Source organism: Ascaphus truei (genome assembly GCF_040206685.1).
Source record: "Ascaphus truei isolate aAscTru1 chromosome 23 unlocalized genomic scaffold, aAscTru1.hap1 SUPER_23_unloc_1, whole genome shotgun sequence".
NCBI classification, from domain to species: Eukaryota; Metazoa; Chordata; class Amphibia; order Anura; family Ascaphidae; genus Ascaphus; species Ascaphus truei.
In genome coordinates, this window is record NW_027453862.1 from 402,783 (window position 1) to 418,591 (window position 15,809).

A 15,809-nucleotide genomic window follows, 5' to 3' on the forward strand; every position below is an offset into this window, starting at 1 on the left:
TACTTCAGTGTCCCTTCTAATAACTTCTGGGCACCTTTCCCTTCACTGCTTTTCTGCTCTTCCATTGGCGACCTTGACTGACACTCAACAAACTCACTGTCACTCTCTACTTCACATCCACTGCTTTGTGTCTTGGGGATGTTGAGTGTTCCTCAACGAGATGCCCTTGGGCAGAATACTAACCCTTGTCTTACACAGAGCTGGAGGAAGCCCAGCAGAAGTGCCCGCCCTGGTGGTACAAGTTTGCCAACTGCTTCCTGATCTGGGACTGCTGCAAACAGTGGGTGAAGATCAAGGAGTTTCTTTGTTTCGTGGTGATGGATCCTTTTGTTGACCTCGGGATCACCATCTGCATCGTGCTGAACACGCTGTTCATGGCCATGGAGCACTATCCCATGACCCCCCAGTTCCAAGAGGTGCTGAACATCGGGAATCTGGTGAGAATATCAATGCGTGGGGTGTTTATGTCTGTACACAGAGGGTTAAAGTATCCCTGCTTGGTCTAAGTTGGCTGATATGTTATGAACCCAATCTCAGGGAGATGCACGCTGCACTTATCGGTGTAACATTGCTAACTGCAGCCCAGGAGACTGGTACGTAGGGCAGAGGTAGGGAGTGTAGTCAGTGACCCTTTGATCTGTGATCTGGTGCCTAGACACGCAAGAATAGTCGGGTCCAGTTCTAGGATTGTGGGCAGGGTGCGGCAGCATAGTCAGGGTCACGGTTCCAAGGTCAGGGCAGGGTGCGGCAGTGTAGTCAGGGGTCACGGTTCCAAGGTCAGGGCAGGGTGCGGAAGCATAGTCGGGGTCACGGTTCCATGTTCAGGGCAAGGTGCGGCAGTGTAGACATGGTCCAGGAACACAAGGCAAGAGATACCTTGCCCGGGCAAAGGGCTGATCACTCCGGTGATCATTTATAGGCCCAGACCAGGTGCAGACAATTACCAGTTCAAGGACGAGGCTGAATTCCTGTTTTGGTGGCTATCTTGGTGCACCCGGCGAAGTCAGGGGAGCCTCCATGTTGGCGCACCCGGCAACTCCTCACAATTGTAAAGAGCTCTATTATGGTAATAGTTATTGAACCATTAGGATGTGTCCACAAAGCAGCGACGTGTTGTCCAGGCAGGTGTGGTATCTACAGGAAGGTTTGATTTGGACATACCCAGACCCAGCTACATCCCCAATAATAAAATTGCTGGCCGTTCGGGATTTAATGGTCACTCCATCTTGGAGTGACCATTAAACCTTACACAAAGGACTAAGTTCAGAGGGCAATATCGGTCATTTCCTTGGCACCAGGTCCTTGCCTACAACACGTAGCTCTAAATTCTTCTTGGCGTCCTGCCGTCTGCGGCTTTTCATAGCTCGCTGTAATAAGAGGAGCCGGCGTAATCCTGGAAGGCTGCAATACATTGTCAACCAGAACTTTGCTAATGAAGCGCGCCTGCGCTGGGGACTTCAGGATCGATCCCATTTCTAAATTACAATACGGAAGGACCAAGGACTTCCTGATTCAAACGTTGTGCTCTGACCGGCTCTAGGAGGCCAATACCTTAGTTTTTGCCTCCGTACACTAGAAGCAGAGAGTGTTACATGTTGACCCATGTATGTATACGTCTTTATTTATATAGCACGAGTATACTCAGTGCTTTACAAGAGAGACAGCGCAGTACAGGCAATTATAGTATAATGAGAGCAACAAGCATAGTCAGACAATAGGAGAGGAAATCCCTGCCCCGCAGAGCTTACAATCTAAGCGGGATTTGGGAAATTTACAGAGACAGCAGGTGAGAGAATATGTGCAGTAGATGGCAGTGCCTGACCTTGATGGTGGGTAGGTGCAGTAGATGGCAGTGCCTGGCCTTGATGGTGGGTAGGTGCAGTAGATGACAGTGCCTGGCCTTGATGGTGGGTAGGTGCAGTAGATGGCAGTGCCTGGCCTTGATGGTGGGTAGGTGCAATAGATGGCAGTGCCTGGCCTTGATGGTGGGTAGGTGCAATAGATGGCAGCACCTGGCCTTAATGGTGGGTAGATGCAGTAGATGGCAGTGCTGGCCTTAATGGTGGGCAGGGTCAGTAGATGGCAGTGCCTGGCCTTGATTGTGGGTAGGTGCAGTAGATGGCAATGTCTGGCCTTGATGGTGGGTATGGGCAGTAGACGGCAGTGCTTGGCCTTGTTGGTGGGTAGGTGCAGTAGATGGCAGTGCCTGGCTTTGATGGTGGGTAGGTACAGTAGATGGTAGATGGCAGTGCCTGGCCTTGATGGTGGGTAGGTGCAGTAGATGGCAGTGCTTGGCATTGATGGTGGGTAGGTGCAGTAGATGGCAGTGCCTGGCTTTGATGGTGGGTAGGTGCAGTAGATGGCAATGTCTGGCCTTGATGGTGGGTAGGTGCAGTAGATGGCAGTGCCTGGCTTTGATGGTGGGTAGGTGCAGTAGATGGCAATGTCTGGCTTTGATGGTGGGTAGGTGCAGTAGATGGCAGTGCCTGGCTTTGATGGTGGGTAGGTGCATTAGATGGCAGTGCCTGGCTTTGATGTTGGTTAGGTGCAGTAGATGGCAATGTCTGGCCTTGATGGTGGGTAGGTGCAGGAGATGGCAGTGCCTGGCTTTGATGGTGCGTAGGTGCACTAAATCGCGAGTGGTTGGCCACTATTGTTGGTAGGAGTGACTGTGGGTGTGGAACAGTAGCCATGTGTCCAGGCTAATGAAATGCTTCATGTAAGAGGTGAGTGTCACGGGAGACCAGGACTAAAACCAGGGATCAACTCGCCAGACAGAAACATGAGAGTTTATAAAATTAATATAATAAATAAAATCAAACATACAGTATAAACAGACAAGAAAAACACAACAAAGTTGTGGATATGCACTCGGACCCTTCACTCGGGAGGGGTGTATGCGTGTAATAAACAGTAGGAAAGGACTGAAAATGTTGGGGCATTGAATGTGAGATATGGAGTACACCCAGGGCCACCAACAGAAATCATGGGGCCCAGGACAAATGAAAGGAGCAGCCCAAAAATTGCATGTGCTTGTCAGTACAATAAAGTCAATCAGAAATGCTGAAAATAGCATGTTCAACAAAAAGTCCAGTCCAAGAAAAGCGTTCACTTGCACAAGTTGCTGCCCCAAATAAAAGGATGTCCAATCCTCCAGTGTGACCTCAAGAAAGAAAGAAAGAGGGGCGCATGTGATGCAAACTTGGGGGTACCCTGCAGACCTAGTTGCAGGGCCCACCACGGAGAGATTTCCCCTGTCCTCTTTTCTTCACAGTGTCTGGTTTTCAGACCTGGGACCAGCACTGGAGCTCTGAGTCTGCAACTGGAATTTGCCACCAGAGCTGGAAGAAAAAGCTGACCAGGGGTTCTCCCTGCCCGGCTTTTAATACCCTTAACCCACAATATTGAAACATTCAGGGCCAGGTGCTGTCAACGTGCCCAGCCCCTTGATTGGTGGGTTTAACAGCAACATTAAAAAGAGCAACATGAAAACTGTTACAGGGAAAGGTCACAGACATCTTTTGCAACATTTGAAAACAAAATGAACTCCTGGTCCCTGAGGTGCTGGAACCAGGCAACGACATAATACGTAGCTATACACACACATAACATAATACAACTGTGTTATTGATAGGTAGGGGTAATGCAGGGCTTGATGTCTATTAAACGCAGTCATATTTACCCCTATGGTTTGACTTAAAGGTAACGAGGAAAGGTGCTTGGCGTATACTGAGTGTGAGGGAGTCCCAAGTAAGAGGGCAGTGAGGGGGAAAGGGTTTAAGGCGAGAGAGCAGTAGAGGTGAAATGGTTGGACTGTAAACAGTTCTGGGTAGAGCGCAGGATACGAGCAGAAGGCATAACGAGAGATCAGCGCTGCTATGTAGAGAGGAGCAGATGAGAGCCTTGAAGGTTAGGAGAAGAATTTTGTGGGTAATCCGAAACTTGATGGGAAGCCAAGAGAGGGATTTAAGGAGGAGATGAGCAGGGGCTGTGCTCTGGGAGAAAGTGAAATATTCCCGGCTGCAGAATTTGGGATAGATTGCAGGGGAGAAAGTCGTGAGAAAGGGAGACCTGTTAGCAGCAATAATGTTACAATAATACAGACGGGAGAGTATTTGAGAAGGCCTTTTCAGCATAGTGACATATCGGGACTCCTCAGAGCTTAAGAACCAAAGCTGGGCCCCAAACAGCACCGTCTACATAATAGAAATACAATTAAAATGGATTTCACCGGGACTCTGTTCCTAAATATGGTTTTTGTTACCCAAATATAAACCCCCAGCTGGGTGTTAGCTGCTCCTTGAGCTTCCCATTCTAAGCAGTTGCAGCCGTTGGGTGAAATGAGCTGTCCTTTCCTCCCCTTACAAAGCCACATTTCCCACCCGTCCCGTCAGCACGCCTGCTATGACTGTCGTTACTAACAGAGTCCTTTTTGCCACAGGTCTTCACGGGGATATTTGCGGCTGAGATGGTCTTTAAGATCATAGCTCTGGATCCATATTACTACTTCCAGGTGGGCTGGAACATCTTCGACAGCATCATAGTCACCTTGAGCTTGGTGGAGTTGGGTCTCGCCAACGTGGAGGGTCTGTCTGTCCTCCGGTCCTTCCGTCTGGTAGGTACTGCTCTCGTATTTGGTTATTCTATTTAGGAAGTGCTATTGACCCTGTAGTAGCTCACACGACTGCTCAGCGTACCGTCAGAAACCCAAATACCTGTGATAGTATATTACATTCTTCATCTTCAATTCTTTGAAACGTGGCCGTTATGTGAACCCTGCTAAGCTGAGCTGGAGAGGCTTAATGGCACCTCCTACGGAGGAAGTCGGTAACTCTGGAAGCAAGGTTTCCCCGGAGCTGAAACGAACGGGGTTCATCTCCGGAAACCTCCTGCTTCAATCCAATGTAAAAAAAAAGGACCATCCAGTTGGCCTTCTGCTACACCGAAAAAAACAAACACTTGACGCCACCTAGTGTCCGTACTTGAAATAGTCACCACGTGTGAGCAGAAACTGAGGCTGGTACCATGTTAGCCCGCAGAATAGACAAAGAAAAGTCAGGTAGAAGGGATATGGTGATTAGCCAACTGGTGGTTAAAAAGAGTGCAAGCCCTTAGGACCACAAAGGTCACTTCAAAACTTCATTTTGGACCTCAAAAAAAATGTCACTGTGTTTCTTAGGGCACTACTGTTGTTTCTTTAACAGGTTTAACCGCACTGTAGCTCGCACATAGCACCTCTGTATAGTGCTCCTAATTATATAAACATGTCGCCAGCGGCTGATTCCCAGATCCGCCGCCCCCTAGTCTCTTACATGTGGCGGCCGCCCCGCCTTCTTCTGAATCGCAGCGTCGAATGACGCTGCGGACGTCACCGTGGTAACGCAAAGTTGTGTTTTATTGTTTTTTGGTTATTGTTTGCTGTAAAGCAGGGTTGGCCAATTCCAGTCCTCGAGGGCCTCTAACAGGATATCCCTGCTTCAGCATAGTTGGGGTTTTAGGGTAAGGGGTTTTTAGGGTAACGGGTTTTAGGGTAAGGGGTTTTAGGGCAAGGGGTTTTAGGGTAAGGGGTTTTAGGGTAACAGGTTTTAGGGTAAGGGTTTTTAGGGTAAATGGCTTAGAGAAAGGGGTTTTAGGGTAAGGGGTTTTAGGGTAAGGGGTTTTAGGGTAAGGGGCTTAGGATAAGGGGTTTTAGGGTAAGGGGTTTTAGGGTAAGGGGTTTTAGGGTAAGGAGCTTAGGGTAAGGGGTTTTAGGGTAATTGTTTTTAGGGTAAATGGCTTAGAGAAAGGGGTTTTAGAGAAAGGGGTTTTAGGGTGTGGGGTAAGGGGTTTTAGGGTACAGTGTTAAGTTTTTTTGGGTAGGGGTTAACGTTGGCATTAGTGGTTAAGCTTATGGGTTTTTAGGGTAAGGGGTAAGGTATGAGGCATACCTTGGCGGCGAAAAGGTCTGGCGGCGCTATGTCCCCACGGCGAGGTGACTGTCGGCTAAACGCCGGCGGTGGTTTGGTCGTGGCAAAAGGGGCCGCCAAAAGTAGCACCAAATGTCGCTGGTTCTACTATCTGAATTCAGATCCCAGATGAGATCGGTAAAATAAACAATTGTAGGGACATGCATTACAAAGTTTAGTAGTCCACTTCTGCAGTCAATGGGTTCTTCATATTCACTGATGTTCTCTGGTGACCATGTTTACACATATTTTAGATTAAACTCCCTTGTGCTCTATGCTGAAGGGTCAGTGTGTTGACCAGCCATGGTCTAACATCTCCTCATTAATCGCTCTTTCCTCCTCCCCCCCCCCCCCCCCACAGCTCAGGGTGTTCAAGTTGGCCAAATCCTGGCCCACCCTCAACATGCTCATCAAAATCATCGGCAACTCCGTGGGGGCCCTGGGCAACCTCACCCTGGTCCTGGCCATCATCGTCTTCATCTTCGCCGTGGTGGGGATGCAGCTGTTCGGGAAGAGCTACAAGGAGTGCGTGTGCAAGATCGCGGCCGACTGCGAGCTGCCACGGTGGCACATGCATGACTTCTTTCACTCCTTCCTGATCGTCTTCCGCATCCTGTGCGGGGAGTGGATCGAGACCATGTGGGACTGCATGGAGGTAGCCGGCGAACCGATGTGCCTCATCGTGTTCATGATGGTCATGGTGATCGGGAACCTGGTGGTAAGTTAAGTCACTTTTGTATCTCGTTTCTGAGGTCACCGAGCCTTCTCGAGACCCCTCTGTTGCAGAAGCCCGAGATACCGTATGTAACAGGCCTCTCCGGCGTTTGTGGCCAATCGGCTTCATTTCTTGTTCATTCCCATGTCCTATCTTCCTGCCCTTTCCAAAGCTGTTTTGAGCTGAGAAATCTGATGCTTTGTTCGGGAGACTCAAGCCTTTGACGGTATGGAGTGTCCGGGAGGATAAAATGGAGCTCTCCTTCGAGCCCTGTGCAGTCTACAGGTTACCATCAGAAACCAGAGATGAAGAAAAACACGTTTTGTAACACTAGAACAACCTTTTGTTTTTGAAGAGTAGGAGGACACAACATTAAGATTACATGAGCTAAGCTCACAAAGGATTCTGGGTAGGATTGTTGCTTTAAACGCATGGAAATGGTTTTAATTCTCCATGAGGAACTTTGAGGTTCGGCCGTATCATCCTCATTCTGACCTGGTGGGAGAAGTAAGCAAGCGTGGAGGTCTCTGCCAAATGTTCCTATATCTTTTATAGCCATACCATGGGGGAACCTCACAGCTTCGATCTTCTGGTGCAAAATTCTGCTTGGACTTCGAGGCCACACTGGGTGCAGTAATAGGATCCACCCCCCCTTCCCGATAATATTATGGACATATACTACATTTTCTCCAAGAGCTGCGAGTTTGGAAGTGCCAAATATTTAACATCTACTTCCATACAGAGAATGCCATGACACCTATACCTTGACCCTTGGGGGAGGAGAGGGCATCCTGGAACTCCTCCCCCCCCCCCCCGCACAACCATCACTATTAATAAAATACACACATGGATGGGAGCCGGGGGATCGCGTGAGGCCTCTAGAACCTACACTTACCTTGCTTCAGCCAGCGTCTGGAAGCGTCTCCATGGCAATGTGGCGTCATTTGACGCCGCGGAGTCATGGGACGTGACATCACATGACCCCGCTTGTCATTTGACGCCACACTGAGGGAAGAGGGGGGCGCGAGCACTGGGGGACAAGAGACAGGGGGGTGCAGGAGCAAAAGTTTGCGCACCCCTAAATTAGCGCGAGGGATGCCCCCGGCTTGTAAGAATTTCCCAAGTAGCCGCTCAAACCACTTGGCCCTCAGACAACACCACCATTGGACGATCACTTCCATACCGACCGCCCCAAGCCAAGTATGACCCTGCCTTCCCCGAATTAGTACTGGAGGTACCTTGGACCTCCACCCCAAGGAGCCAACTTTCTTCCCCCCCCCCGGGGTCCCTTTCCTCCATTAACCCCTTCCCAACAAGCTGGAACACAAAGCAACACCGTTAAAACACAATAATTACAAATCCCAACATCAACATCCTAAACAAGGAGGAAGGGACATCTTACAGGTACGGAAACCAAGTAGGATGGACCAGTTGGAGAGACATTATTTACCAACGGGGGAGTGACAAAGGTTCATCCGTGCGTTAAAATGGCGTTTTCTCACTCCCCCTCCCCCCGCCTCCTCCAGAGCAGTACCAGCCTATGTACGCTGGCTAAGTGGAAGCTATTAGCACAGTACTATTGCTGGCACTGCTGACATTTCCTCCCGACATTCCTCTGAAGTTATAATAGGAAGTGAAGAGGAAGCAACTCAAGTAACAAAGAGATCCGGTCTGTTTAAAAAATAGAAGAGAATTAAACTTGACGGACCACTAGACATGTATTTAAAGGGTCTATTAACGTCTCCGGCCGCCAGCAATGCAAAGCAGCGTGCGTGTGTGTCCTTGAGCGTCAGATGAGACTCTCCTCGAATGTGCTCTTGGCACGGAGCGGTACGAACGTGGACAGCTGCGAGTCAGGGCCAGTTTTGAGAGTCTTTTACTACGAAACATGCCAGGAAGGGGTGGGGGGGGGGGGGGTGTGTGTAGGAAAGAGATGGGGGGGGGGGGTTGGGTGAGATTACATCGGCAGAACCGATGATAACGATTCCTCATTTTTATGTGGGCAATCCATGGCTGTCTGAGTGGGGTGTGTATGTGAAACGCTGACCGGCGCGAGACGGAGAGGAGTAGATTGCAAAACGCGTGGGGCATTGGATGTGCGGCAGGGATACGGACGGAAATGGTCTTTTAGCTGCCGCCCTTTCTGCCCCGATATAGGACACTTAGAGTTGTGATTAGGGGTTTAAGGTTGTTAGGGTGAGCAGTTACGGTTAGGGTTTTTGGGGTCGTGGGTTAAGGTGGTCAGGGTAAGGGCTTAAGGTTATGGATTTTAGGGGGGAGGGTTATGGTTAGGGTGTTTAGGGTAATGGGTGAAAGTTTTTAGGGTCAGGGGTTAAGGTTAGGGATTTTAGTGTAACGGGATACATTATCTGTGATGGCGAAAGTCCCAAACGTCCCGGCTGTGACTGGGCGTGGCTACACCGCCGCAGATAATTTTACAGGACGCAGGTGTAGCCAAATAAAAGCTGCGGCTTCCTGTGGGGGACGGGGGGGGGGGTTCGGGGTGTTCCGTCCTTCCCAATTGTGACCCCCCCCTCGCCAAGACATTTCCCGGATTAAGCCGCGGTCAGGATCCCGCGAGTTCTCTCTACGTAAGTGTAAACCCGATTTGTTTGGGAGGTGGAAGATGTTGTATTTCGTAGAGACCGACTCCCCCCCAAAAATATCGCAGGGATGTCACCGCGCCGCCACACGGGTCCGCCTAGGGAAGTCAAGAAATAAACGCGGCAGAAACCCGTGGCAGAAAAAGTCTCCGCCGATTGAGTTTATACAGACAAACCGTGGCTATTGGGGCTCTGTGAAAGGTGTAGAGCAAGGGGTGGCCAACCCCAGTCCTCAAGGGCCACACGCAATGTTTTCAGGATATGCCTGCTTCAGCACAGGTGGCTCAATCAGTGGCTCAATCAGCTGTCTCTCCATCTGCAGCCGTCTCTCTGTCTGCAGCCGTCTCTCTGTCTGCAGCTGTCACTCTGTCTGCAGCAGTCACTCTGTCTGCAGCCGTCTCTGTCTGTCTGCAGCCATCTCTCTGTCTGCAGCCGTCTCTCTCTGTCTGCAGCCGTCTCTCTCTGTCTGCAGCCGTCTCTCTCTGTCTGCAGCCGTCTCTGTCTGTCTGCAGCCGTCTCTCTCTGTCTGCAGCCGTCTCTCTCTGTCTGCATCCGTCTCTCTCCCGTCTGCAGCCGTCTCTCTCTCTGTCTGCAGCCGTCTCTCCCTCTGTCTGCAGCCGTCTCTCTCTCCGTCTGCAGCCGTCTCTCTCTCTCCGTCTGCATCCGTCTCTCCCTCTGTCTGCAGCCGTCTCTCTCTCTGTCTGCAGCCGTCTCCCGTCTCTGTCTGTCTGCAGCCGTCTCTCTCTGTCTGCAGCCGTCTCACTCTCCGTCTGCAGCCGTCTCTCTCTCTGTCTGCAGCCGTCTCTCTCTCTGTCTGCAGCCGTCTCTCTCTCTGTCTGCAGCCGTCTCTCTCTCTGTCTGCAGCCGTCTCTCTCTCTGTCTGCAGCCGTCTCTCTCTCTGTCTGCAGCCGTCTCTCTCTGTCTGCAGCCATCTCTCTGTCTGCAGCCGTCTCTCTCTGTCTGCAGCCGTCTCTCTCTGTCTGCAGCCGTCTCTCTCTCTGTCTGCAGCCGTCTCTCTCTGTCTGCAGCCATCTCTCTGTCTGCAGCCGTCTCTCTCTGTCTGCAGCCGTCTCTCTCTGTCTGCAGCCGTCTCTCTCTGTCTGCAGCCGTCTCTCTCTGTCTGCAGCCGTCTCTCTCTGTCTGCAGCCGTCTCTCTCTGTCTGCAGCCGTCTCTGTCTGTCTGCAGCCGTCTCTCTCTGTCTGCAGCCGTCTCACTCTCCGTCTGCAGCCGTCTCTCTCTCCGTCTGCAGCCGTCTCTCTCTCTGTCTGCAGCCGTCTCTCTCTCTGTCTGCAGCCGTCTCTCTCTCTGTCTGCAGCCGTCTCTCTCTGTCTGCAGCCATCTCTCTGTCTGCAGCCATCTCTCTGTCTGCAGCCGTCTCTCTCTGTCTGCAGCCGTCTCTCTCTGTCTGCAGCCGTCTCTCTCTGTCTGCAGCCGTCTCTCCGTCTGCAGCCGTCTCTCCGTCTGCAGCCGTCTCTCCGTCTGCAGCCGTCTCTCTGTCTGCAGCCGTCTCTCCGTCTGCAGCCGTCTCTCCGTCTGCAGCCGTCTCTCCGTCTGCAGCCGTCTCTCTCTGTCTGCAGACGTCTCTCTTTGTCTGCAGCCGTCTCTCTCTGTCTGCAGCCATCTCTCTGTCTGCAGCCGTCTCTCTCTGTCTGCAGCCATCTCTCCCTCTGTCTGCAGCCGTCTCTCTCTCCGTCTGCAGCCGTCTCTCTCTCTCCGTCTGCATCCGTCTCTCCCTCTGTCTGCAGCCGTCTCTCTCTCTGTCTGCAGCCGTCTCCCGTCTCTGTCTGTCTGCAGCCGTCTCTCTCTGTCTGCAGCCGTCTCACTCTCCGTCTGCAGCCGTCTCTCTCTCTGTCTGCAGCCGTCTCTCTCTCTGTCTGCAGCCGTCTCTCTCTCTGTCTGCAGCCGTCTCTCTCTCTGTCTGCAGCCGTCTCTCTCTCTGTCTGCAGCCGTCTCTCTCTCTGTCTGCAGCCGTCTCTCTCTGTCTGCAGCCATCTCTCTGTCTGCAGCCGTCTCTCTCTGTCTGCAGCCGTCTCTCTCTGTCTGCAGCCGTCTCTCTCTCTGTCTGCAGCCGTCTCTCTCTGTCTGCAGCCATCTCTCTGTCTGCAGCCGTCTCTCTCTGTCTGCAGCCGTCTCTCTCTGTCTGCAGCCGTCTCTCTCTGTCTGCAGCCGTCTCTCTCTGTCTGCAGCCGTCTCTCTCTGTCTGCAGCCGTCTCTCTCTGTCTGCAGCCGTCTCTGTCTGTCTGCAGCCGTCTCTCTCTGTCTGCAGCCGTCTCACTCTCCGTCTGCAGCCGTCTCTCTCTCCGTCTGCAGCCGTCTCTCTCTCTGTCTGCAGCCGTCTCTCTCTCTGTCTGCAGCCGTCTCTCTCTCTGTCTGCAGCCGTCTCTCTCTGTCTGCAGCCATCTCTCTGTCTGCAGCCATCTCTCTGTCTGCAGCCGTCTCTCTCTGTCTGCAGCCGTCTCTCTCTGTCTGCAGCCGTCTCTCTCTGTCTGCAGCCGTCTCTCCGTCTGCAGCCGTCTCTCCGTCTGCAGCCGTCTCTCCGTCTGCAGCCGTCTCTCTGTCTGCAGCCGTCTCTCCGTCTGCAGCCGTCTCTCCGTCTGCAGCCGTCTCTCCGTCTGCAGCCGTCTCTCTCTGTCTGCAGACGTCTCTCTTTGTCTGCAGCCGTCTCTCTCTGTCTGCAGCCATCTCTCTGTCTGCAGCCGTCTCTCTCTGTCTGCAGCCATCTCTCTGTCTGCAGCCGTCTCTCTCTGTCTGCAGCCGTCTCTCCGTCTGCAGCCGTCTCTCTCTCTGTCTGCAGCCGTCTCTCTGTCTGCAGCCGTCTCTCTCTGTCTGCAGCCGTCTCTCTCTGTCTGCAGCCGTCTCTCTCTGTCTGCAGCCGTCTCTCTCTGTCTGCAGCCGTCTCTCCGTCTGCAGCCGTCTCTCCGTCTGCAGCCGTCTCTCCGTCTGCAGCCGTCTCTCCGTCTGCAGCCGTCTCTCCGTCTGCAGCCGTCTCTCCGTCTGCAGCCGTCTCTCCGTCTGCAGCCGTCTCTCCGTCTGCAGCCGTCTCTCCGTCTGCAGCCGTCTCTCCGTCTGCAGCCGTCTCTCCGTCTGCAGCCGTCTCTCTGTCTGTCTGCAGCCGTCTCTCTCTGTCTGCAGCCGTCTCTCTCTGTCTGCAGCCGTCTCTCCGTCTGCAGCCGTCTCTCCGTCTGCAGCCGTCTCTCCGTCTGCAGCCGTCTCTCCGTCTGCAGCCGTCTCTCCGTCTGCAGCCGTCTCTCCGTCTGCAGCCGTCTCTCCGTCTGCAGCCGTCTCTCCGTCTGCAGCCGTCTCTCCGTCTGCAGCCGTCTCTCCGTCTGCAGCCGTCTCTCCGTCTGCAGCCGTCTCTCCGTCTGCAGCCGTCTCTCCGTCTGCAGCCGTCTCTCCGTCTGCAGCCGTCTCTCTCCGTCTGCAGCCGTCTCTCTGTCTGCAGCCGTCTCTCTGTCTGTCTGCAGCCGTCTCTCTCTGTCTGCAGCCGTCTCCCTCCGTCTGCATCCGTCTCTCTCTCTGTCTGCAGCCGTCTCTCTGTCTGCAGCCGTCTCTCTGTCTGCAGCCGTCTCTCTGTCTGCAGCCGTCTCACTGTCTGCAGCCGTCTCTCTCCGTCTGCAGCCGTCTCTCTCTGTCTGCAGCCGTCTCTCTCTGTCTGCAGCCGTCTCTCTCTGTCTGCAGCCGTCTCTCTCTGTCTGCAGCCGTCTCTCTCTGTCTGCAGCCGTCTCTCTGTCTGCAGCCATCTCTCTCTCTGTCTGCAGCCGTCTCTCTCTGTGTCTGCAGCCGTCTCTCTCTGTGTCTGCAGCCGTCTCTCTCTGTGTCTGCAGCCGTCTCTCTCTCTGTCTGCAGCCGTCTCTCTCTCTGTCTGCAGCCGTCTCTCTCTCTGTCTGCAGCCGTCTCTCTCTCTGTCTGCAGCCGTCTCTCTCTCTGTCTGCAGCCGTCTCTCTCTCTGTCTGCAGCCGTCTCTCTCTGTGTCTGCAGCCGTCTCTCTGTCTGTCTGCAGCCGTCTCTCTCTGTCTGCAGCCGTCTCTCTGTCTGTCTGCAGCCGTCTCACTCTCCGTCTGCAGCCGTTTCTCTCTCTCCGTCTGCATCCGTCTCTCTCTCCGTCTGCATCCGTCTCACTCTCCGTCTGCAACCGTCTCTCTCTCTGTCTGCAGCAATCTCTCTCTGTCTGCAGCCGTCTCTCTGTCTGCAGCCGTCTCTCCGTCTGCAGCCGTCTCTCTCTGTCTGCAGCCATCTCTCTCTGTCTGCAGCCATCTCTCTCTGTCTGCAGCCGTCTCTCTGTCTGCAGCCGTCTCTCTGTCTGCAGCCGTCTCTCTCTGTCTGCAGCCATCTCTCTCTGTCTGCAGCCATCTCTCTCTGTCTGCAGCCGTCTCTCTGTCTGCAGCCGTCTCTCTGTCTGCAGCCGTCTCTCCGTCTGCAGCCGTCTCTCCGTCTGCAGCCGTCTCCCCGTCTGCAGCCGTCTCTCCGTCTGCAGCCGTCTCTCCGTCTGCAGCCGTCTCTCCGTCTGCAGCCGTCTCCCCGTCTGCAGCCGTCTCCCCGTCTGCAGCCGTCTCTCCGTCTGCAGCCGTCTCTCCGTCTGCAGCCGTCTCTCCGTCTGCAGCCGTCTCTCCGTCTGCAGCCGTCTCTCCGTCTGCAGCCGTCTCTCCGTCTGCAGCCGTCTCTCCGTCTGCCGCCGTCTCTCCGTCTGCCGCCGTCTCTCCGTCTGCCGCCGTCTCTCCGTCTGCCGCCGTCTCTCCGTCTGCCGCCGTCTCTCCGTCTGCAGCCGTCTCTCCGTCTGCAGCAGTCTCTCTGTCTGCAGCCGTCTCACTGTCTAGATGAACTAGACATAGTTTAGAGATAGATATACAGTACGGGAATATTTGTCCAAAATATAAATTCGCAGCAGAAATTGCTTGAAATCAAATCACCCAACATGGCTTAATTTAAAAATTGAATATTCGACAATTGCACACACAAAAGAAGCCCCAAAGAAAAATTTCAACAATTAAGAATATTTAAAAAATTTGTCTCTAAAAAAAAACATTATACAGCTAAACCCCGTTATAACACGATCCGTTTCAACGTGAATCCGCTTATAACGCGATGCAAGCGTGGCTCCCAATTTTCGTATTTACGAATACTTTTCTCGAAATTGGAGAGTATTCAAAAATGTTAAAAAATGAAAGGTAAACATTAAAGAAAAATTGAAAAATGGAAAGAATGTTTGAAAAATGAGAGAATATTCAAGAAATAGTCCAGACTTTTTCAAACATTGATTAAAAAAAAACCTGCGAATCGAATTTCGACACATTCGTCCATTTCTCTTTGCTCAGGTCACCGTTATCATATCTGTGGAATGGAAATAAAAGGCGCTAACTGAATACGAATAATATATTTATCATATTCTGCGAGTCAGGGTGGCTGTGTTTTAACCATTGCACGCGCGTGCTTTACATACAGTACAAATACAACCTGCCTGCACCTCTGGTACACAGCATCATCCAATATCTGAAATGTTTCCAATGCTGTAAGGAAGTTATTGCTTTTCATAGGTTACTGTTATTTTTACTGTTCTTATTGGTTTTGGTTATCTATTTTTTTTTTTTGGTTGAGCTTGAACCCAGCTGGGATATATTTAATGAGTATATTTTTTTGGATTGATCCATTAGTATTGTTTTTTTAATTAAATTTATTTTACCAAATACACACTTTTTTCTTTGTGGCCTTTCTTGGAAACCATTTAACCGCTAGAAAACAGTGGTTTTTAGGTAATTATTTTATGCTCTAGGGTTTATGTTCTTTCCAATTCTCCGTTATGGTATCTGTGTCGCTCTGCTTTTGCTGGTTTTGAACCTCTTCTGCTTCGCCACCATCTTTGTTTAGCCGCCCTGTGCTGGGCGCCAATACGATACCAGTGTCTCTTGTCTTGCTCTGTTTTGCAGGTTCTGAACCTCTTCTTAGCCTTGCTGCTGAGTTCGTTCAGCGCTGACAACCTGTCCGCCTCTGATGACGATGGAGAGATGAACAACTTGCAGATCGCCATCGGGAGGATCACCCGGGGGGTTGACTTTGTGAAGAAAACCTTCCTGTCCATCCTCCACAGGAACAGGAAGACGGGCGCCGAGGACGAGGATGTGAACAAAGACGGCTTTGCTTTGAACCACTTGGACACAGAGCAGGAGCCCAAGTCCGACTACCAATGCGTTGACGGCGTGACCGGAAAAGATCAATATCGGATGGTTGAGTTGGATCACAACGCTTTTATCAACAATCCAAACCTGAGGATAGAAGTGCCCATCGCTTCAGAAGAGTCTGATTTGGAGAATCTCGACGAGGAGGATGAGCTCAGCACAGAGTCGGAAGTGGAGGTGGTGGTGGTACACCAGAAGGTATCACTAGTATTTATTTTCCCCCTTTGCAGGTGAGACTGACATTTTTAGAAGCCCACTGTAATGGACACCGGGATATATACCAACAAATCGATTAGCCGGTGCCGCTAAGAGGGACAACACCAATAAGTAGACAACAAAAATAATCTTCATAGAGGAGAGAAATACCCTCATAAA

At 52.0% G+C, this 15,809-nt stretch overlaps 1 protein-coding gene across 7 annotated transcripts in view; it reads left to right on the plus strand.

The window, feature by feature from the left end:
* The window catches only part of LOC142474756 (sodium channel protein type 4 subunit alpha-like), a 173,154-nt gene that overhangs the window by 123,462 nt on the left and 33,883 nt on the right, over nt 1-15,809 (plus strand). For all 7 annotated transcript variants that reach the window (XM_075580977.1, XM_075580974.1, XM_075580982.1 and 4 more), the window contains exons 13-16: nt 199-437; nt 4,442-4,615; nt 6,307-6,663; nt 15,186-15,632. In XM_075580977.1, the coding sequence (XP_075437092.1) occupies nt 199-437; nt 4,442-4,615; nt 6,307-6,663; nt 15,186-15,632 (1,217 nt within the window). The remainder of the gene's footprint in view (nt 1-198; nt 438-4,441; nt 4,616-6,306; nt 6,664-15,185; nt 15,633-15,809) is intronic.